This window comes from Mesoplodon bidens (genome assembly GCF_964165515.1).
Source record: "Mesoplodon bidens genome assembly, chromosome: 14".
NCBI lineage: Eukaryota > Metazoa > Chordata > Mammalia > Artiodactyla > Ziphiidae > Mesoplodon > Mesoplodon bidens.
The window spans coordinates 68,878,173-68,901,892 of NC_138170.1; the positions used below are offsets into that span (position 1 = coordinate 68,878,173).

The window sequence follows — 23,720 nt, forward strand, 5'->3', positions numbered from 1 at the left end:
GGGCCAGAATCGCTTTTACCCAGCACTATAGTGCCAAGCAGGTAAGCCAAAGCAGAGAAAGAGTAGTCCAAAAAGCAAAGCCAAGTGCAACAGGAAAACAGTTCAAGAGCCAAATGGTCCATTCAGAAGTCAGGTTGCCAGAGCCAAGAAAGGTTAGTCTACAGAGCCAAAACCTCACCCAGTAATTGGTCCAAAAATCAAGTTAATCACGAGCAGTAGAACTTGATCAAAGAGAAGGCTAAGGAAGACCAGGAAACTTCAGAACTGGGGAAGCCATCAGCTAAGCCTCAAGCTTCCAGTTGAGCTGGCATTTGGGTCCTGGGTATTCGAAGATGGGGAAGAGGTGAGGAGACAGATTTTGTAGAGTTGAAGAACTAAACAAATAGGCCCTCGAGAGAATAACATGACTGGAAATGTTTTGTGGAAAGATTCTTCTGGTGCCTCTGTGAAGAAGGGCCTCAAGGTGGGAGAATATGGACAACTCGGATGCAATGCATAGACTCAACTCCCCTCTGCAGAGTGGAACATGGGTAGGACACTGGCTTGGTCCCTGGGCTTGAGGAATTATACTTGATTTGTATCCCAGAGGAAAAAATATGAAGACCCCAAAGTGGAATACCAAACACAGGCCTGGTCTGTCCAGGATTCTCAAGGAAGCAGGAGCTGTCAGGCAAGCCAAGCCAGGACACATGCATGTATTAAGGGCTTGCTTATAAATGAGTCTTCTCATTGGTACAGAACTTCAGGAGGATCAATGGTTTCATCTGAGCCTCAAAACCACTTTAAAACTAATTGTTTTAAATAGATGAGGAAACTAAGGCTAGGGCAAGGTAAGTGACTGCCCAAAGTCACACAGTTGGATGGAGATTAGAACTGCAACTTGAGTCCAAGTTTTGTTTTATGCAAATTCTGTGTCTCTCTCTCTGTTAAGGAAAAGAGATTGGTCAGGGAAGGCTTCACAGAGGAGGAGGTGCTTGAACTGCCCACGCAGCAGGGCACCAAGTACAGAAGAGTAACAGGGTCCTCCTGGCAAAGTCACAAAGATGCAACACAGCACAGCCAGAAGGAAACGCAAAATGGTTCCTAGAATTGTGAGCTCCTTGAGGACAGGAAGGTCCAGCTCCTAGAATGAGGCCTGAGGTTTAGCAGGTGCTGGATGACTGTTTGAAGGAATGAATGTGTGGAACACAGGGTCTCTCTAGGAGAGTAGCTGGAAGTGAGGCTGGGAAGTGGCAGGAGTCGGAAGACGGAGAGGCTTTTATACAATATGGAAGGCTGGTGTTGGAGGAGGGGAGGGGACGAGGGTTCCTGTGCGGAGAGCATGTGAGGAGAGAATCAGCTGGAAGCTGGTTCCAGTAGAGAGAAAAGGAAGGCCAGAAGCAAACCAGGGTGGGGAGAGGAAAGGACACAGTCAAGAAACATTTAGGAGTTAGAACGCCTGGCAACACCCTTAAGGGGAGGGGTGACATGTACGAATCTGCCGGCAGAAAGGCAGGAGCAGAAGAGAAACAGGGGATGCTGGTTGTGGAGGAAACAGGTGTGGGTAGCGGGTACCCCGCAACCCCCCCACCCCCAGCTAGGCTGCAACCTCAACAGTCACTCCTGGGGCAGAACGCCAGAGAGGGAGGGGCCTCCCGGACTGGAGAAGTCATCAGCAACCTGCCAGAACCGGGTTAACAAAGGCAGGACTACAACTCCCAGCATGCTCCGGCCCAGTGGGGTGACGGCGGGCGGTGGCTGCGCTGCACCCATCTGGTGCGCACAGGACCTGGGTCGGCACCGGAGCCTGTCATTCCGGAGGGGTCTATGGGGGTGCGAGCGGGCATGCACCCGGGTCCCCAGCGCACTGGCGGCGCAGGGCTCGCGATTCCCGCCCCACGGCCCCGCCCCTTGCCCCACCCCAGCCGGGCGGCTTAGCTGGGGCCGCAGCGCGGCGGCAACATCACTCTCGCTGCCGCTGCTCCGCCCCATCGCCTTCTGTTTTTCTCTCTCATTCTCCGGTGGCGACGGCGGGGAAGGAGGAGGCAGGGGCAGCAGCAGCCGCGCTGGCTGCAATGAATGATCCCCCAGCTGGGGGAGAGGACTCCAGGTGAGCCTCTGCCCTCGGGAGGGCCGGGACCCCCGGTCGCCCAGGACCTGCAGCGCCCCCGCCATGGATCCCTAGAGGAGGAGGAGGACAAGGAGAAGACAGCTCTGCCGCCCACCCCCATCCCATTTTCCTCTTCCTTTATCTCATTGTTGCCGTAGCTGTTTACGGCAGGGCTCCCGCTGCCCCAGCATGGGGCGGGCTCCGGGTACTGCCATTCGGCCGGCGCTGCTCCCGCGGCTGCCCGGCGATTCTGCCTAATTCTCCCTCCGCAGCCGGTGCAGCGAGGACCGGAGAGCGGTGGAGGCCCGGACTGCAGCAGCGACGGGGCCACCTCCCAGCATCCCCACCCTAGGAGGCTACAGGCGGATTGAAGAACGGCGCCTGGGGGCCGGGCCGGCCCCGCCGATCCGGACCTAGGGAGGACAGCAGGACCGCCTAGGCTGCGGAGAGGGGTGGGGGTGGGTCAGGAAGGACAGAGCAGCAAGATGGCCAGTAAAACCAAGGCCAGTGAGGCCCTGAAGGTGGTGGCCCGGTGCCGCCCCCTCAGCCGGAAGGAGGAGGCTTCTGGTCACGAGCAGATCCTGACCATGGACGTGAAACTGGGCCAGGTGACACTGCGAAACCCCCGCGCTGCCCTAGGGGAGCTGCCCAAGACCTTCACCTTTGATGCCGTGTATGATGCCAGCTCCAAGCAGGCAGACTTGTATGATGAAACCGTGAGGCCCCTGGTAGACTCGGTGCTTCAAGGTTTCAATGGCACCGTGTTTGCCTATGGACAGACCGGCACGGGCAAGACCTACACCATGCAGGGGACCTGGGTGGAGCCCGAGCAGCGCGGGGTCATCCCCAATGCCTTTGAGCATATCTTCACCCACATCTCGCGCTCCCAGAACCAGCAGTACTTGGTCCGGGCCTCCTACCTGGAGATCTACCAGGAGGAGATTCGGGACCTGCTCTCCAAGGAGCCTGGCAAGAGGCTAGAGCTGAAGGAGAACCCTGAGACAGGCGTCTACATCAAGGACCTGTCCTCCTTCGTCACCAAGAATGTCAAGGAGATTGAGCACGTGATGAACCTGGGGAACCAGACCCGGGCGGTGGGTAGTACACACATGAATGAGGTCAGCTCCCGCTCCCATGCCATCTTTGTCATCACCGTGGAGTGCAGTGAGCGTGGCTTGGACGGCCAGGACCACATCCGTGTAGGCAAGCTCAACCTCGTGGACCTGGCTGGAAGTGAGAGGCAGAACAAGGCAGGCCCCAACGCAGCTGGAGGGACGGCCACGCAGCCCACGGGTGGTGGCGGCGGTGGAGGTGGTGGTGGTAGTGGAGAGAGGCCTAAGGAAGCCTCCAAAATCAACCTCTCGCTGTCTGCCCTGGGCAACGTGATCGCTGCTCTGGCAGGCAACAGGAGCACCCATATCCCCTACCGGGACTCCAAGCTGACACGGCTGCTCCAGGACTCTCTGGGGGGGAATGCCAAGACCATCATGGTGGCCACCCTGGGGCCAGCCTCTCACAGCTACGATGAGAGCCTCTCCACCCTGCGCTTTGCCAACCGGGCCAAGAACATCAAGAACAAGCCCCGGGTGAATGAGGACCCCAAGGACACGCTGCTACGGGAATTCCAGGAGGAGATCGCCCGCCTGAAGGCCCAGCTGGAGAAGAAGGGGATGCTGGGAAAGCGGCTCCGGAGGAAGAGCAGCCGCAGGAAGAAGGCCGTGTCAGCCCCGCCTGGGTACCCTGAGGGGCCGCTGATGGAGGCCTGGGTGGCCGAAGAGGAGGATGACAACAACAACTACCGCCCGCCCCAGCCCACCCTGGAGTCGGCCTTGGACAAGAACATGGAGAATTACCTGCAGGAGCAGAGGGAGCAGCTGGAGGAGGAGAAGGCGGCCATCCAGGATGACCGCAGCCTGGTGAGCGAGGAGAAGCAGAAGCTGCTGGAGGAGAAGGAGAAGATGCTGGAAGACCTGCGGCGGGAGCAGCAGGCCACAGAGCTGCTTGCAGCCAAGTACAAGGTAAGAGCCCCCGAGGGAGCAGGGGCTCTCCAGAGGTCCCCAGAGGGATCTGGGCTGGCAGGCTTTTCTTTGAGGGTGTGTGACCTGGCTGGAAGCAAAGCGTCCTGCCCTTCTGCCAAGAGCTCCCCTGGAGAAGGCAGGCGAATTTCTGCGACTCCGGACTGCCAGGCAGAGCCTCCCTGGAGCACCTAGGAGGACACACACACACACACACATGCACATACACACACAGCAAAGCAGCAGGCAGTCTCTCAAGCCAGTGAGCTTGGGCTGGTCTGACCTGCTGCCTGTCAGTCTCTGCTGGTGGCCCCCAGTACCGGTCAGGTCCATGGACAGCCGGGCAGGCACTCAGCCTCGTCTGGGTGTGGGTTCTCACTCTTACCTGGCTGCCTCCCTTGTGATGTCCTCCCTTTGCAGGACCAACAAACCTCACACCATTTTAATATCTGACGTTTGGACACTTCACAGTTTACAAAATGCCCCACATACACGATCTCATTTGATACTTACGGTAGCTCTCCGGGGTCCTGCTTCTTAAACCCCCATTTTACAGGTGAGGGACCAAGGCTCAGAAAAGTGACATGACTGAGGTTCCATCCTACAAAGTGGCAGAGCTGAGCTGGAACCAGTGGCCCTTGGGCTCTTTCAGTTCTTGGATGGCGAGGCAGGGTTATACATGGGTCCTGCTCCCTATGAAAGGGGTCCAGTGGTCCCCTGGACCCATTGCTTAGAATCTTAGGAAGGAGATCACGCAGAAGGTTGGAAAGAGCACTGGGTTCTACACTGGAGACCTGGCGTCTTGGCCTTGCTCTGCTACAGCTCATTGAGTGACCTTGCGTACGTTGCTTCTTCCCTTCCTCAAGCCTCAGTTTCCCTTTTTGTAAAATAGAGCGTTGGCCTGGGTGATCTCTGAGGTTCTTCTGATCTGAGAAACAGACCAACTGGCCCTCACACCCAGGCCTCATCCTAGTGAGATCCAGTTCCCCATTGCCCTGAGAGAGATCAGGGCCTCGGTGTCCTTCCTGAGCTGCTCCCTTCCCTGGGGAAGCCTCCAGGCCCCGTTGGAACTAAGCTGCAGAGGCCCCCTGCCTGGCCAACCACAGACCTGTTAAGTTTCAATGCTGCAGATGCCATGACTCAATGTTCCAGGCATTTCCAGGTCCCTGGAGTCCTTAACACTGAGGGTTGGAGGAAGAACGCAAGGAACCGTGAGCTGATGACTTGCTGGGGGGAGCAAAACAATACCAGTTCTTAGTCCTTCCCAGGAGTGTGGGCTGGGGTGCAGGGAAGCCCTGCCTGGGAGGGAGAATGGCAATGGCTGGAAGAGGGACGGATGAGCTACAGGCCATTGTCTGTGTTATGGGAATGTGCTGCTACACCAGGGGCTCTGGCCTTGCTTATTTAGTATTTAATTTACCTCCAGGAGCTCAGCAAGGGTTATGCTGAGCCGCTTCCTCAAAGGGATTGGTACATTTGGGGTCCTCCTGGGAGAAGCAGGATGTTAAAGGCAGGACAGTTAGACTCAGCTCTCCCAGGAGGAAGGGAATCCAGGCAGTCTAGTGCTTCCCACCATGAAATCTTACATGGGCAATCTGTCATCAGTTTCATCACCAAGAGCCCCTTACTCCTTTTCCCCACCCCCCCTTAAAGCTGGGGAGCAACGGAGGCTAAGAGAGTGCACTTCAGCCCTGAGCAAATGGGTAGAAGGGATGAAGCGAAGGATCCAATGGGATCTCCCATTGTTGGCCACTCCCTGGCTCCCTCAGTAAGGTTCTTGGATCTAAGGCAATGTGGAGCATGGATAATGGGGCTGTCAAGAGATCAGGGCGGCCAGAGCCAGAATTCTTGTACCAGAGGCATAGCCCACAGAACCCCTCATCTTACAGCTGCCAGGGGCCTTGGAAAACTGAGGCCCAGACTTGCCCAGGGCCACACAGGTGAGTTAAGGAGAACCAGACTCTTTATACTTGGTCCGGCTTCTTTCCGTTACACCAGAGTCCTGATGTTGTTACCTGTGCTCCTTGATAATCAGAGTAATTCATCTTTATGTAACTCTTTTATGTTTTAATCTCATGGAATCCTCCCAGCAACCTCAAGAGATGAGCGTTACTGTCTCCATTTGACAGTGATGAAAACCAAGGCTGGCGACTGTCTCCGTGACCTGGGCTAATAGACAGGTGGAGCCAGGACTGGAACCCAGGTCTTCTGATGGCCCCAGACCTGTGCTCTTTCCAAGTCTTCACGGATTCCTCCACATTTGATCTCTGTGTGACTCAGGGCAGAGGCCTTTGCCTCTCTAGGCCTCAGGTTTCCATTGGCCTGATGAGGGGAAGTCTGACACAGCTCCCTAGGGACTGGGTGAAATGCTCATTATGTGCCAGGCTTTCAGATATAAGTGAAGGGGGAGGGTCGCCTGGGAAATTCCAGGCGGGGAATGATTCCACATTCTGTGACTTCTTGTCACACCCAGCCCTGGACGAACAGCAGCCAGCAAGCCCTGAATGGAGCCTGTATAGAGGACCGTGACCTCCCTATAGTCCTTAAGGCACTTCTGGTTCAGTGTTGGATGTTTCTAGGATAGAGGAAGCAATTTGAGGGCTCTTGAGGGATCCACTGGGTAATGAGAGGAGGAGCATGTGAGAGAGAATCCCAGGCCTGCCCATTTCACAAGGTTGCGCTGAGAATTAAATGAGATCATTAGTGTGAGGGCATCTGAAATATACTGAAAGCACTACATCAGTGGAGGGCATTAGCAGCCACTGGGTGGCTTCTGTCTGCCAAGCAGGGGTCCAGTGATCTCTAGGACTGACATCTTTGTCGTTGGCTTAACGCTTTCCTTCCCCTGCCATCCCGGCTGCCTTGCCATAACCCTGCAGCCCCGGCAACAGAGCCAGGCGAGAAAGATCCAGGAGCCCTCTGAAGGCGGGAGCTCCGGTCCCTCCTGGAAATTAGCTGAGCTTCCACTCCCCATCTGCAACACACTCCGGCTCCCACTTTCTGAGTTTCGACAACTCCCCTTGTCACCTCCCTCATTCCCTTCTTCCAGTTCACACCACTCCTGGGGGCAGCTGAGCGGTAGCTGACACGACCCAGTGCCCTCATTCACTCTCTCTGACTCATCTTACAGTCTGTCTCGCCTGTTTTCCCTGCCGGCCACCTCTAGGCTCTCCGTTCCCTTTGTTCTCCCCTCACTGTGTACAAACACCATGCCTGTCTCCTTGGAGTCTCCTTTCATATTTACCTCGGGCCTCAGGGGATGGGAGGGTGTGCAAATGTCTGGGGGTTTGTGATTGTCATCAGTGCCCTGTTTATCAGTAGTCATTAGCCATCCATACTTACCTCGTGTCTCCGGGAGGGGGGGCTTGATAATATACTAGACCTGAGAGGTAGGGAGAGTTGGTAAAGTCACAGGCCGACCCACAGCCGAGGTTATGCCTCTGCACAATGGCAACTCCAGTGTTTGTGCACAATGCACGTACTGCAGTGAGGACTGGGATGCCCGTAGCTTGATCAGGAGAAGGCCCACTTTAATTGTGCAAGGAACATTTTTTAATGACTGTTTTAATTTTGAGCTTAGGTTTTTGAGGGCTCGGGCTAGATGATTTCTAAAGCTTTGATTCTAGATCTTTAGAGGGAGAGAAGAGTATGTAGGGGAGGCAAGGGCTGCAGATGAGACAATATGCAGGCTGGAAGTGACAGGGGGACTGGAAGAGGTAGAAACAACAGCACTGCTTGTTGATCCCCAAGTAAGTAGGTCTGGAGGGAGGGGGTGGGGTGCTGCTTGGCTAGAGCCCAACTCTCTCTGTGGTGGGTATGGGAAAGAGACCCTGCAGAAGCTGCCCCCAAAGCCAGAGGGATGAGGTCACTACAGAGAGTACAGACCGCATTGAATTTTTACTGTCCATTTGTGGGTCCCTCTTCTTCCTCCCATTTCTCAGCATTGGCATTAACCATAAGTAGTTATGCAAGAGGAGTTTCAAGCCCAAGAAACAACAATAACAGCAAGAATAATGCCATTTACTTAACACTTGCCACGAGCCAAGCCCTATACCATATATTGTGTACAAATTATCTCATGTAATCCCTACAAGCACCTTCCATGAAAGGTGTTATTACTGTTCCCATTTTATACATGAGAAAACTGAGGTTTTATGACTTGCCCAAGGCCTTATGGTTTGTATATGGCAAATCTAGTTGAGCCCAGGTTGATTTGACACAAACTTGGATCCTCTTTTATGCTTAAAGAATCAGGAATATTGGGCTGGGAACTGATTGCTGGGGAGGTCATGAAAAATGACAGGAGCTGGTGTAAACGTGTTGAATTTTTTTTTTTTTCTGTGTGTGGTACACGGGCCTCTCACTGTTGTGGCCTCTCCCGTTGTGGAGCACAGGCTCAGGACGCGCAGGCTCAGCGGCCATGCCTCACGGGCCCAGTCGCTCCGCGGCATGTGGGATCTTCCCGGACCGGGGCACCAACCCGCGTCCCCTGCATCGGCAGGCGGACTCTCAACCACCGCGCCACCAGGGAAGCCCCAAATGTGTTGAATTTAAGGTGACAAGAGTCCTGTAGGCAGCAGGAGGTGGAGCAGGGGAGTTTAGAAGCAAGCACAGGACTGGAAGTGGAGTATGGGGGCTCCTCTGTAGAAGAGGGCTCAAATGAGACCCCTGGCCCTCTGTTCTGGACCCTCTCTCCCTTTATGTAAGTGGCTCCCAAATCAAGGTCTCCTGTCCAGGTCTTTGCTGACCTTTTTTTGTAGAGTGCTGTTTTCAGAGCATGGATATCAGAGTCAGGCAGGCCTGGGTTTAGTGATTTACTAGTTCTGAGACCTCAGTTTCCTCATCTATAAAATGGGATAGTAACAGTACCTATGTCATAGTTCTATTGAGAGGATGATAATCGACATTAAAGCACTTTGCACAGTTCCTGGCATGTAAGTGTTCGTAAATAATAACTTTATTACTGTTATCTTCGACTGCTTGATGGATGTTTTCACTTGACTACCTTCCTGATATGTTAAACACATCACATTTTAGTCTGGCGTTCAAGGCCTACCAGAGTCTGGCTGTAATATATGTCATCAATCTCGCCTGCCTAAGCAAGGGATAGGAGAACCTAACAGCCAACTCGTCTACCCCATACTTTGAACTCAGGATGCACCTCACTGCCCTTCTGCTGATTGCACTGTTTTTGTATCCTCGATTATCCTGGTAACCAGGGAGTGGGAGTTATGGGAGCAGGTTAAGCTCAATGTAAAGAAGTTCTTAATAGTTAGAATTGATCTACTTCTAGAGATAATGGGCTCCAATCCCTGGAAGTGTCTGAGGAGAAACTGAATGTCCCCGTTGCTCTAAAGGGATTCAAGTACCAGAAAAGCCATTGAACTAGGTGATCTTTAAAGTCCCCTCCTCTTCAAAGTCCTTAATTGTTAAAAGTAGTATTTTTTAAAGCAAAATATAAAATGTTTGGTTCATCTTTTTGAAAATTAAGGTGACAGGATTTAAATGTTAATGTAGGAATTCAACCAATAATAGAGATATTTCCAGCTCTCTATCATGGCCAATGAGAGAAAGACAATGAGAAGAAGAAACTAGAAGAAAATGAGAGGAAAGACAGGAAAGAAATAGAGGGAGACAGTGAAGAGGGGAAAGAGAAATGGAGTCACAGAGTCAGGAAGAAAGAAGGAGAGAGAGTGCGTAAGGGGTGGACAGCAGTGTTTCTGGGGAGAAGAAACCCCAACTGGGAGAGAAAATGCTCTGGAGGAGAGAGTGAAATAGTACCATTCCACTCTCCTGAGCTTGAGGTTAGTCTCCACATAGGGCTGTGTCCAGTCTCTAGAGACTCCCCAATAATCTGGGGAGCGTCTACGATCCCAAAACTGGCCCGGTTCCTTCCACATGTCCCCAAGGACACCAGCCCCATGCCAGACACTCTGAGACCTACAGGGCCGGGTCATCAGAGAACTGTGTGCACCCGCACCTCCATCCCAGCTGAGTCCTCCATGATCCTTAAGAGAAGAAGCCTCACCATAGCAAGTGACCAGAGCTCCAGGCTGGGTCTGATATCTAGGTCAGAGTCCATGGCCTCTTGGCACTGTTAGGAGCAGTAACTTTCATTCCTTCGTCTCCCTGGTGAGTGTGGTCAGTTAACAGAATTTCCATGCGCTGGGGGCATTTGGTAATATAAAGATCGGACCTGGGCTTCCCTGGTGGCGCAGTGGTTGGGAGTCCGCCTGCTGATGCAGGGGACGTGGGTTTGTGCCCCGGTCCGGGAAGATCCCACATGCCGTGGAGCGGCTGGGCCTGTGAGCCATGGCCGCTGGGCCTGCGCATCTGGAGCCTGTGCTCCACAAAGGGAGAGGCCACAACAGTGAGAGGCCCGCGTACCAAAAAAAAGAAAAAACAAAAAAAAGATTGGACCTGCAGGAAGCGTTTAAGACTAATACATTTACATCAGAGGTTCTGGGATTCAAGTTATGTTGGGGCTCAGCAGGCCTTCTGGTCCAGTGTTGGGTGTCTCTTGCTGTGTGTTGGCTGGCGGAGTGTATTATATTGCCCTTAGTCATCTCCAGCCCCCGGATAGCGCAAGATTGGATGAAGTGGCTGTGATAATGTTCTCATTGTGCTCTGAGGACTAGGAGGAAGGGCCTGGAATTCAGCGGGAGAAGGGTACCCCCTCCCATCTGTGCCCTGCCAGCCTGCTGTCCCTAGCCAGTCTGGGGCACTTCTGGGGCCAGCTGGGCCTGAGAGCTGCTGAATCAGGTAGCCTGAGTAGATAAGAAAATGGTCTCGCTTCCCACCAATCCAGCCCTTCAGACATGGTAGCTGCACAAGGCAGACTCCTGTGTTCAGAGCTTATGAGGCACCTGTACTGGTGCTTCAGAGTATATCTAGAATTTTTAATACCCCGAGGAATTCCTGGGCATTAAATCCTGGTCAGACTAAAGACTTACTTTCTAGTTGTCTCCTTTTCCGCTCAGATGTACTTAACCGAGGGGTGCCGGGCCCTGGGTTGCACTGTTCCTGTGGTGGTAGGTAATGGACCTGCAGGCTTTCTCCTTTCTTCAAGTGAGCGAGCAGAATAATAATAACAACAACAATTGGAATAATAACGGTAGCTACCATTTCTTTAGTGCATGTTTAATGCCAAGTATGCGCTGTATTCTCGCGTTGTTTTATTCAGTCTTCACAATAGCACCATGAAGTAGTAGTGTTTTAATCTCCATGTGACAAATGAGGATACTAAGGCACAGTAGCAACGAGGGAACAATCCAAGGTCACATGCCTGTGAAGTGTTTGCACCAGCACATGAGCCTATGTCTGCTTGACTCCAAAGCCCACGATCTTCCCCTCCACACTGTATCACCAACTCAGAAAGGAAGGCTTCATGCCAGATCCCTGGCTGATAGGCCCCAGTGGGAGCGCTTGTCTGCTGAGATGCTTAACTCAGCTCTGTCCTTCCACATGATGCCAACCCCCAGCCCCTGACCTCAGCCTAGAGCCATTCGTTCATATAATCGACAAGTCTTTTTTAACACTATGACCAAGAATACAAATCAGTAGATAGGGTTAACTTTGTCTTTAAATTGTTTAAGTTTCTGGAATGAATCACAGGAACTCACTAATAATGGTTATCTGTAGGGACTTTAATAGGAAGGGGGCTTTTATTTTTCACTTTATAGTTTTTTTACAAGAAGCATATATTACTTTGTTAATTAAACGAAAACAAATCTAAAATTTTTAAAGGAGAAAAATATATAAAAGAAATGTGTTAATACATGGTTGGAAGATTGGCTTAAATGAATAATTGAGGGGAATCCAGAGTTGATAATAATTTTTAATGATACCCAATTATTGGTAATCCTGTGACTTTGGACAAGTCACTTCCCCTCCCAGGGACTGTAAGAAATGATCAGTAGATGATTCCTTGCTTTCTGCACCATTTGCCTATTCATCTTGGAAGCAGCGGGTCAGGAGCCCAGGGTGAGAGAGCAGCCTGGATGAGGGGCAGTGAGGGCTGGAGAGGAATGACCAAGCACTACCTGGAAGCTGGAGGCTGAATGACCCAGGAGCTGTAAAATACTGAGTCTGCACTTTATGGATCCTTAGGTCTCATCCATTGCTGGCTTTGTTGTGTTCTGTTGTCTGGCTGGGTTTGCATCCCTGGTGCTGGAGAGAAACCCTTTAGCACAACACAAATAAGTGAGGGAAGTAGGGGAGAAAGACAAGGTAAGGATCGGATCTGAAGTGCTCATGGTTTTCTTACTCAAGTAGATGGGCTGATTTTTTTCTTCCTGCTTGTCTCCAAGGTGGACTGAAGCATTTCTGGGCATCCATACCCTGTCCAGGGCAAGGCTGGAAGTAGAGTCCAGCTTACCTCACTCCGCAGCCAATATGTTTCCTGATCTCTAATTGTTCCTTCTTCTTGATGAGAGAATTACTAGCATTTGAAAGACCATTTATGTAGTTTTTTGAGCCATCCAAGGAGACTCAAGGCAGGAAACTTGGACTTGGTTTCCTGATTTATGTTCCCCAAGGCAGAGAACCACTGAAAATAGCACTATTCTTCCCCTCACCATTGTCTCTTTCATTTCTTCTTCCCTTACTGCTGGTTCCTTGAGATCTGTAACCAGTGGCTACAAAAGGAGAAACAGGTCTGTAGGCATGGGCGAAATATTTCCTAAGAGGTGGGAGCCAGGATTGTTGCAGTAGTTATTTTGTTTTGCTCTTTGTGATGAGTGGTGGGTAAATGTCAATCAGGTACTGAAACAGCAAGTAACCACTGACATTTGATTGTACATTATCATTTACCAGGTAGTTCCACATCTATTATGCAACTCACCATTCTTACCCAAAGCCTGCAAGGTTAGTGGATATTTGCCCCATTTTACAGATGAGAAAACTGAGGTCCAGGAGCTGATGCCCCAGATTTCTTAGCAAATAAGATGGTAGAGTGTGTACCAGGATTCAAGTTCTCTGACTGACATGCCCAGTGCCCTTTACATCTTTCCACCATGGAACTTGTGAGGTGGCCCTTCCTGTGAGCATTCGGGTTTCAACCACTCTGGGGAACCCTAGTATTACTGACGACCTCCCCACACACATGCAGTTAAGAGCTCTAACCCGTTTATCTCAGAGGCCCCTATAAGAACTTCATTCAGGCAGAAGCATCTTCAGCAGAACCCTGCCTGTTTCATCTGGAAGAGAAAGAAATGGTGCCCTGAGCTTTCCTCATGGTTCCTGAGTTGGCAAAGGTGCTAAGACCAAATGTTGCTTTTCTCCAAGGCACCTTTCTGCCTGAACCCAGGAGAAAGCTGTGGAACAAGAGAAAGGGCACTGGACTTGGAATTAGGAGGCTGGTGTTTAAATACTACTTCTGCCGCTTACTGGCTCCATAACCTCTAGCAAGTCACTTCACCTGTCTGAGCCTTAGTTTCCTTTTATGTCAAATGGGGATCATACTCGTTATCTCATAAGGTTCTTGTGATGATGAAATAGGATGATTAATGCAAAAAGGACCTAGCCCAGCCACAGGCACATGGCAAGTTGCATCTGAGACTCCTGTCTCCTGCAGAATGTCATAGATTAGCTGGCAGTGGCAGCGCAGAGCGTGTTTGGCTTCTCTGTAAAATCATCCTTGATGATATCTCCTCAGAAGGGTGGCTGTCTGGGCCTGGCTGTCTCCATTCTGGCTTTCCCGATCAGCACTTAATGAGTGCTGGGGTCTCCTTTCTCCTCCTGATTTTGCACTTCAATTGCTCCTGGAATGGGAAAAGGTGAGCCTCTGAATATCCCAAGCTGTATCTGCAAGCTGACCTGGTCCCTGTGGTGATCTTGGCTGTTAATTGTCACAACAGCTGACCTGCCTCTCATACCTGGAATCAAGGACCCTAATCGAATTGGGAAATTATTTGGAGAGTGCATAGTCAATATAGGAGCAGACACACATACCAATTCCATAATTATGAGACTCCATGCTTAGAATTCTCCATCTCCGGGCCTCAGTTTTGTCATCTGTAAAGCAAAGGGGGTTGGGGTGATTCCCTGAGGTCACCTTAGTTATCCGATGATTCATTTCCCTCTTGCAAGAGTCAGACCGTGTCCTTGGAGCTCCCAGCCATGTCTTTTCCACCCCACAGCCTCTGCTGGCCTTTTAGTTACAATGGACATATTTAGAACCAGTAGAACCAAACCCAGTCCTGTCCACAGGCCCCACCCACCTGGACTCTTTTGCCCTGAGACATCACAGGGGCAGCATTAACTGGGGCAGCTAAGAGCTCTAGGGAACTTTTCCTGGGGACTAGAAACCCCATATTCTGCTTAGTACCCTCCCAGCCTGAAGTGGGCCCAGGGCTTTGAGGCATCCCTGTCCCTCCCTGCCCTCCTTAGGTGATTAAAGTTAAAGACAGAGATCTCTGAGGAAAAGGAGGAGACGGCCACTGGTATCCTCCGAGAAATGGGGAAAAGCAAAAGCAAAAGCAAAAAAGCTGTTTCTAAGCAAAGAACTGCAGCCATGCATGACATATTTCAGAGTGGCGGGGGGGGTGAAACAGGTAGCAATGAACTGAGACTGGGGAGAAGGGGGCACTGAGGCCCTGCACCTGGATTGGGGCCCACCCCCAGATTTCGTGCCAGGACCAGCCCCGTCTTCTAGCACAAGGCAGGTTCTGTCAGGCAGGCTTGGCTGACAGTGTGGGCTAGGCCAGTGGGCAAGGCTTGGCGAGAAACTGATAAGGCACCTTCGGTTGTCATTTAAATCACATGTGTCGGGGCAGGGTTAGGCAGAGAAGCATAGGGGCAGTGGACAAATGGAATGGGTGATATGGGCAGTCACGCATCGTCCAGGGAACTCTCTTCATGGAGCCCAGGGCCCGGCCAGAAGGAGACATCCTGAAGCGAGATTTCCAGGTCCAAGGAGGAGGTTTAACACGAAGCCTGATGAGCAAGAATCAGCACAGAAACCAGTCCTGGGAATCATGTCATGGGGGTGGCAGTTGGAGGAGGGCTGGAACTTGGAGGCCCTGGTAGTCTTGGCTGATGCATCAGATTCCAGGCCTGATTGGCAGCTGAAATTCTGCCTGACAATGTCCAAATGGGTTTCTTGAGCTAGGTGTGGGCAGCTGGAGAAGGTGTGGGCCGAACAAACAAAGAATTGTTTTGAATCAGGTCCATCTCCACACTTTAAAATCACCACACACAAAAAAAAGCATAAAGGAGCATTTTGTAAAAGGAGAGATCAGACCTTTGCAAGCCTACCACAAAGGTATAGAGAATATAAAATAAATGAGAGGCTCAATTTTATATCTCTTATTAAGTAAAATTGAAAATCATGGGCCTCCCTGGTGGCGCAGTGGTTGAGAGTCCGCCTGCCGATGCAGGGGATACGGGTTCGTGCCCCGGTCCAGGAGGATCCCATATGCCGCGGAGCGGCTGGGCCTGTGAGCCATGGCCGCTGAGCCTGCGCATCCGGAGCCTGTGCTCTGCAACGGGAGAAGGCCACAACAGTGAGAGGCCCGCGTACCGCAAAAAAAAAAAAAAAAAAAGAAAATCATGATAATACTTCATATGATATTGTAATAAAAATGGTTTCATTATTTATTGCTGGCAGTGGTTTAGAAAGGTAACTTGACAGTATGTTCTAAGATATACGAAATGTTTATAACCCTTTGTCCACTCCTGAAATTTCCTTCTAAGAAAGTCACCTAAAAAAGCACAAAATTGGGAATTCCCTGTCAGCCCAGTGGTTAGGACTTGGCGCTCTCACTGCCGAGGGCCTGGGTTCAATCCTTGGTCGGGGAACTAAGATCCCACAAGCTACGCTGCTCGACCAAAAAAATTATATGCACAAGAGTGTTTATTGTAAACATTAACCAAACAACCAAATATCTTATAATGGGGGTTAATTAAATATATTATAAATCATCCACTCTAAACGTTATGCTGTCCTTAAACATATAATCATAAACCTTATGGAAGTAACAGGAAATTCTTGAGATATTTGATGAAATGGAAATAGCAGGACATAAACTTATATTTATACCATGTCTATAGATGTGAAAAAATGATGTGTGCATATGGAAAAATCTGGGGGGAAAAGCTAATTAATTAGCTATGAGGAGGAATACATGAATTTTTTTCCCATTTTGTTTTATTTCTGTGGTTATTTGATGTTAGTGCAATTTTTTTTTCTGAAAGCGGAGAAAGACAATAAAAGGTTAAAAATGTGTCCCCAGAATCCTTTAATGAACTGTGAGGTATTTAATCCAGTACCCCTGAGATAATACATTGCATAAATTTATTACCTTCTGTAAACAGGACTTCTCTTTGTTCTAAAACTCAAGGTACAAGCTCTTACTCTCTGTACCAGGGACTGATTGGAAAAACCTGGAGCTTTCCTTTTCACACCTGTTTTGATGGTATAATTTCCAGGTCCATTCTCTTAACCTTTCTTTGTCTTTGCCAACTAAAGAGTCCTATTTTTTTTTGTCTCTTATAATAGCCCTGCATGGTTTTAGCCGCCCTTCTCTGGATCTTCTCTCTCCTTCAAGTCCCCGGAGATGCAGCAAGGGATTACACACAGTACTCCAGATTCAGCTGCATCATAGTTTTATATTAGGGTAGAATGATTTTTGTTTTGTTTCCAAAAAGCCTTGGTGATGGTGCCTGGTCAGATGCTATTAGCTTTTTTAGCTGTGGCAGCATATTAAGCCAACGTCTTCTGGGAACAATAGAGAATTACTCCCCCTCTTTTCCCTCTGTTTTGGTTTATAACTGATCGCTCACAGCTATCATTTAATGAGTAGAGTGAAGATTACTTTTTCCCCAAATGTGAAACTCTAACTGAAGCTCATCTGCCATTTTTTGGTCAGCTCACACGGCCTAGAAATTCTCCTGCTTTTTACCACCTGCAAGAATCTGGGGGCATCTGTGAAGTTGGTATTTTACCTGTACACCCTTTCTTGCATGATTTCTGATGGAAATCAGTACCCACATTTAACATTTGGACATTTTTCCACCTAGAGAAGTGCCTGTTTATTTCTGTTTCCTTTCCCTCATCCCCGTCCCCTTTCTCTGTCTCCTCACCCCCTCCCCCATGTAACTTTGAGTAACCTCTGATGTAGGACCTTGCCAGGAGCATTTTAACCTCTAAAGTTCTGGCCACTGGCTTCCCCATGGACTGAAATAATCTATTTTGTCCCTGAAAGAACTCTTGGAGATTAGTCAGACATGATTTCATCTTGCTGGAAACATGTTGCTTTTCTTTTAGCAGGTTCTGCTTCCTAAAGCACACCACACATTGTCTGCAGTAGGAAGAGCATGGGCTTTGGAGCCAGGCAGACCTGGGTCTGGATTCTCCATTTCAATTGAACAGCTGTGATGTGACCTTGGATGGATTACTTAAGCTCTTTGAGCTTTCAGCAGAAAAATGATGGTGTTAATAGTATGCCACTTAAAACATGTTGCACAAGTCACCTGGGGGTCTCAGAAGCTGATTCACTAGGTCTGCATAGGGCCTGAGATTCTGCATTTCTAACAAGTCCTCAGATAATGCTGATTCTGGGGACTGCTGAAAGCAGTGATTCCCAAATTTGCACACTGAAATCCCCTGGGAACCTTTAAAAACCACCGATGCCTGCACCTCACCACCTGCCCCCTCCATTTCCAGTTTAACTGGCAGTGGCATGTAGCCTGGGCACTGAGTCTTTTAAAAGCTCCCCAGGTGATTCTACTGTACATCAAAGTTTGAGACTCAGTGCCTAAAGGGTTATTAGCAGAAGTAAGTGTGAGACACTTGGCACATAGCAGGTGCAAAGCAAAGAATGGTTTTCTTTCTCTTGGTGCCTTGCCCTGTGCTTCTCTCTCCATCCTTATTCCCAGTCTTTACATCAGGTAGGAAAAAGCAGGGCATCAGCTGTCACCCTGTGTCTTCCTTACTAGAGTCTCCTCTAGAGCATCTGGCTTGGGAGTTCTCACTGCCAGTTGTAAGGGGAAGGGACCAAGATAACCCTGCCATGTGGCCTGGCACTGGGAGTTTTAAAAGCTCCCCAGGCAATTCTAACATGCAATCTATTTTGAGAACTGGTGTCTTTCTATTCAGTGGCAAAGAGTGAAGAACACTAGGGCCGTATAACATGCCAAGGGAAGTGTGAGGACTCAGGGCTGGAGCGGGCAGGTGTGTCCTAGAATGGGGGACCAGGCCAGATACCAGGTCCCCCCAAATGCCATTACAGTTAGAGGGATCAATTATCCATGGCCTGCAGCAGTCGGGGGCTTCCTCTGTGGACAAGCAGAGCTGCTGCCTTCCTCCTTCCTCCCTCTTCACACCCAGCCCACTCCTCCTGCCAGGCTTCCCAGATGCCCAGACCCTGCTTCTCTGCCCCTTAGCCAGTGCATGTGGGTTGACCAATTGAAGGAGAAGCTGAGGTGAAGATCCAGTTCTGCTCTGGATGAGTGAGCCCAGAGAAAGGACCTGGAAGCCCTCCTCTGAGGCTACCCCAAGGAGTCCTTTCTGTTCATCAAACATATTGAGCATTTACTATGTGCCAGGCACTGTGCTAAGTCCCAAAACTCAGATCTGAGTAAGACATGATTCCTGACCTGAAGGAGCACACAGAGGAGACAGGATGTAAACAAATGATGGGACAATATGGGAAAATAGTAGGAAAGTGTCCTAGCTATTGAGGAGGCCTAAGGGAGGAAATGTGCAGAGTTGAGGGAATCAGAGAAAACTTCCCAGGATGCTCAAGCTGTGTCTTGCAGGAGAAGTAGCCATTTTCCAGGTGGATGTGAAGCAGGGAGAGAAGCCTGGTCTTGTGAAAAGGCACAGCCCACTCAGGGGGCTGGGATTCTTTCGGCAAAGCTGGAGCACAGAGCACATGTGGGGAGTAGGTGAGACCAGCCCACGGGGCCAGTAACTGCTACAGACTTTGTGGTTCATCCTGCAAGGAATGGAGGCCCTTTCAATAGTTTGCAGCAGAGGAGAGGCACGTTCAGACTTGTGTGGTTGGCGGATCCCCCTGGGTGTCATGTGGAGAGGGCTGGAAGGGGAAACTGAGGTGGGGGGAGATCCTGGCAATGATCCAGGTGAGTCATGGGGACCGCAGTGAAGTGAGCCATTGTGATGCGGATGAAAAGGAGGGAAGGAGGTGAGCTGTACCAAGAAGACAGACTTGATGGGATTTAATGACTGGCCAGATGAAGGGGGTGAGTGAGCTGCAGGGCGGGGACTCAGGTGAGGCGGGTAAGGTGTCTGGGGCACACAATTTAAGGAGTCACTCATGCAAAGGGTGGACAAGTGTGACCGTGAGAGAGAAGGAATCTGTGCTGTGGAGGTGGGTGGATGGTGAGATGGTAGCCAGGAGCAGGGTCTGGGGGAGGTACTAGTGCAGCCCTGGCTACGCTGCCACGGGGAGGGTGCCTTGCTTGGCAACAGCTCCCTCAGGCTGCGTGGGGCGGCTCTGACTGGCCCTGCTTCACTCAGTGTCCTCTGTCACCCTCACACAGCCCAACCTCTGACCCCACAAAAGCAACCTTCGACCCCTGTCCTGCTCTGTCCTCCATGACGGATGGTACAGGGACCCCCTGCTCCCCTATTCTGCCAGCACACCCTGCTTGGAGAGCCCTCAGGCAGGTCAGTGGCTCAAGGTGATTTCAACCTTCCAGGAGGCCTGGGATGAAATCAGAGGACAGCTGGCGCGCCCCGGGCAGCACCCTCTGACTAGCAATAATGAAAATGCATTTTTAAAAATTTATTTATTTATTTATTTATTTTTGGCTGCTTTGGGTCTTCATTGCTGCGCGCGGGCTTTCTCTAGTTGCCGCGAGTGGGGGCTACTCTTCGTTGCGGTGCGCGGGCTTCTCATTGCGGTGGCTTCTCTTGTTGCAGAGCACGGGCTCTAGGCACGTGGGTTTCAGTGGTTGCAGCACGTGGGCTCAGCAGTTGTGGCTCGTGGGCTCTAGAGCACAGGCTCAGTAGCTGTGGTGCACGGGCTTAGTTGCTCCGCGGCATGCGGGATCCTCCCGGACCAGGGCTCAAACCCGTGTCCCCTGTGTTGGGAGGTCGATTCTTAACCACTGTGCCACCAGGGAAGTCCCTGAAAATGCATTTAATGTACTCACAACTTACACAGTTTCCCCTAGTCCTTTATTATTTAAGCTTCAGATTCAACCAGCATCTATGGAATGTCTGTGCCAAGCGCTGGGTCGGGCTGGGGGTGCTGCACAGAGCACAGGGGCTCAGTGAGGAGACTGGCGTGGAGCTCAGATCTCACCCCTGTTAACTAGCTGCATGGCCTGAGGCTAGTTCCTCTCAGTTTCTTTACTTGTTGCCTGGGTCTCTCTGGGGGTGAGGATGGAGACACCTGGCAGGTAGTGGTAGCACTCAGCAGATGTTTGCTGTGGCTTTCCTCCCGGGAGCAGAGGCGGCTCCAGGGTTATGGACGTGAGAGGTGACGGATGAGTCGGCCCAGACCTTGCAATTGGTGGGTAAAGCCCAAGTCTTTCTGGCCATCTCCAAAGCTCGTGCTGCTTCTGGGGCCCCATGTGCCCCTTAGTGCTGCAGAGTCTTCTCCCTTTGGCTTTTCTTCTGTTTTCCAGCTGAAGGTTAGAGCCTTTCCTGCTGCCTGTGTGAGAACACCCTGCCTGAGTCAGGAGCCAGTTACCTAAAGGGCCGGGCTGCCCAGTGACTGTATTGGGTGTCTCCCCGCCTCCTAACACCAGCTGGGTCCTGTTGCCAGGATTAGATTGCCACCCGCACTCCCTTCCCAAGCATGGTGAACCAGCCTTCCGTATATCCAAAGCAAAGCTTCCATAGCCAAAGCAAACAGATCAGGTGCCCTGTATTCTCTGAGGGATTCCCTCTCTTTGTCTCACCTAATGGTCCTGCTGAGAATGGGAGCCTTGTGCTGGGGCCCAGGAGGCTGGAGGGGAAAACTTCATTCTTGATAAGGGTATTGAGGCTCCTCCTGGGACACATCCTCTGTCCCCTCCTGGAAGGACCACAAAACAGAGAAACCAAACCTCTCAAGCTGGGGCTGCTGTGGCCCTTTGAAAAGCCCCAAAGCCCATCTCTTCACCCCTCTGTGTCCCCAGGCCATGGAGAGCAAGCTGCTCATCGGGGGCAGGAACATCATGGATCACACCAATGAACAGCAGAAGATGCTGGAACTGAAGAGGCAGGAGATTGCCGAGCAGGTAGGGCTGGGGGCTTCGGGTCCCTGGGTTGGGTGGGAGGGGGCGCATGGCCTTGAGGTCGCACTGGGGTGCTTAGGGCAGTGAGCCATCATGGACTCAGGATCCCTGGAGTTACAGTGCTGAGAACCTAAGGCATGCTGCCCGGCATCCCATGGGTCCACTGCCCAGGTGGTGGCTCTCCATGACGACAGCCTCCGTAAGGCACCTGGTACTAATTCCTGGGCCTTCCACAAAGGTGTGAGTTCTTTGCCAACTGCAGGACTGTGTCCTAAATCATCAAGAACCACAGTTTGTTGATCTTACCAATCAATTGTGATACTACACGGGAGAGGCTGAGGCAGCTGGAAAGCCAGTATATCCGGGCATCGGTATACGTGGTTGACACCCCTGGAATGCCCCAGCTGTTAGGGCTGAGGTCTCCTTCCATGTGGGGGCAGTGCCTTGGCAAAAGCGTGGCCATATGAGCTGAGAAGAAGGTTCAGAGAGGCCCCATCGAGGGTGGGGTGGGAGCAATGGATGTGGGCCGTGGGACGCTCCCTGCTGCCCCCTGGCACCTGTGGTCATGACGAAGCCAGGTTCCATGATAGGCAGAGCTCCCCAGTACGTGCTGCTCCGCTGAGCCCTGCGCCCTGCCTTGGCCTAGAAACGCCGCGAACGGGAAATGCAGCAGGAGATGATGCTCCGAGACGAGGAGACCATGGAGCTCCGGGGCACCTACACGTCCCTGCAGCAGGAGGTGGAGGTCAAAACCAAGAAACTCAAGAAGGTGAGATGCCACACAGAACTGGGTCAAGGTGTGTAAGGGCCTGGCAAGCCTCTGCCCGAGACGTCACCTGCCCCAGGGGAGTGTGCTTTAGCGACCCCTCCCCACTTTGCTTGGACTGCTGACCCCCTGAGTTACACTGTGTGGGTGCTGGGTGAGGAGCAGGGGGAGGCGGGGGTCTGGGTGGGGTGGGATAGAGCCTTTCCTCCTGGGCCAGGAGGGGCCGGACAGGCTGGGAACACTTTTACTTCCACTCTCCAGGGTCGCCATCCTCGTGATCCTGGGTAACTTCCCCCTTTACTCTGGTGTCACCAGTGAGTCACAGTATGGATAACCAGGCACAGAGCAGGCCAGGGGAGTGGTGGGGAAACCTGAGGAGACTCGAGCCTGGGAGCGCTCAGAGAGGGAGCACAGGACTCTCCAGGGATGAGAGTGTTGGCCGCCAGGACCCTGCGAAGTCCATGGCCAGGGAAAGACGTGTGCATGAGCTGAGGCCCTAGGGCAGGAAGTGGCAAATTCCAGTCTGGATTCTGGGAAGACCCTGGAGAGCCCTTAGATTGCCGAGGTGGCTGCCCCAGAGCAGGCCAGGCAGAGGCCCAGCTCCAGTGGCAGTTTCCAGGGACATACCTGTCAGTGGGTTAGGAGTGGGACAGGGAGGTTGGAGCTGCCCTCCACACCCCTACTTTTTTTTCTTTTGTGGTACGCGGGCCTCTCCCTGTTGTGGCCTCTCCCGTTGCGGAGCACAGGCTCCGGATGCGCAGGCTCAGCAGCCATGGCTCACAGGCCCAGCCGCTCCGTGGCATGTGGGATCTTCCCGGACCGGGGCACGAACCCATGTCCCCTGCATCGGCAGGCGGACTCTCAACCACTGCGCCACCAGGGAAGCCCCACACCCCTACTTTTGAGAGCCGCTGGAGAGGCAGGAGTAGGAGGGGTCACCTTGCAAACTGGCTGAGGCTCCCTTCCTTCCCTGAGCCCTGGACGGCAGTCCTGATACTCGCGTCCTGATTCCGGCTCTTCTGTTACCTCGTTGTATGACCTTGAGCAAGTCTGAGTTTCCTCACCTATAAAAGGGGGTGCTGGACCAGAAGGTCCCTCGGGTCCCTTCAGATGTGAACATTGCACGATGTGGACAGTAGCTGAGAGAGCAGGTTAACAGGCCACAGTGTGGGAGGGTCAGGGTAGCCTTTAGAATAACCCATTCCGACGGACGGTGGGGCAGGAGGGAACTTCAGAGCTGGGCCCTGGGCTCATCCTGGACCGAGCTGGCGGACCCCGAGCCTGCAGCTGTCGGGACCCAGGCTGGGTGAGCGGAGCCACATGGCTGGCCACACTGCACAGCCTCTGAGCTGCACCTGTCCCCACCCAGCTCTACGCCAAGCTGCAGGCGGTGAAGGCGGAGATCCAGGACCAGCACGATGAGTACATCCGCGTGCGGCAGGACCTGGAAGAGGCGCAGAATGAGCAGACCCGGGAGCTCAAGCTCAAGTAGGGCCCCTCCTCTTTCCACCTGGGGCTCCCACAGGCATCCCTCAGGCCCTGGGCCTCTCCCTGACAGGCTCCTCTCTTTCCTGAAGGCTTCATTCCAACTGTCTCCTCATCCATGTCCATGTACCTTAGAACAGAATGTGTCTGAGGGATGGGGGAGGGGCCCATTGGA

At 51.9% G+C, this 23,720-nt stretch overlaps 1 protein-coding gene across 2 annotated transcripts in view; it reads left to right on the plus strand.

The window, feature by feature from the left end:
* The first annotated feature begins 1,783 nt into the window (after window positions 1-1,783).
* The window catches only part of KIF3C (kinesin family member 3C), a 36,027-nt gene continuing 14,090 nt past the window's right edge, over window positions 1,784-23,720 (plus strand). For both annotated transcript variants that reach the window (XM_081253603.1, XM_081253604.1), the window contains exons 1-4: window positions 1,784-4,107; window positions 21,196-21,297; window positions 21,941-22,063; window positions 23,430-23,548. In XM_081253603.1, the coding sequence (XP_081109729.1) occupies window positions 2,575-4,107; window positions 21,196-21,297; window positions 21,941-22,063; window positions 23,430-23,548 (1,877 nt within the window). In that variant the 5' untranslated portion in view covers window positions 1,784-2,574. The remainder of the gene's footprint in view (window positions 4,108-21,195; window positions 21,298-21,940; window positions 22,064-23,429; window positions 23,549-23,720) is intronic.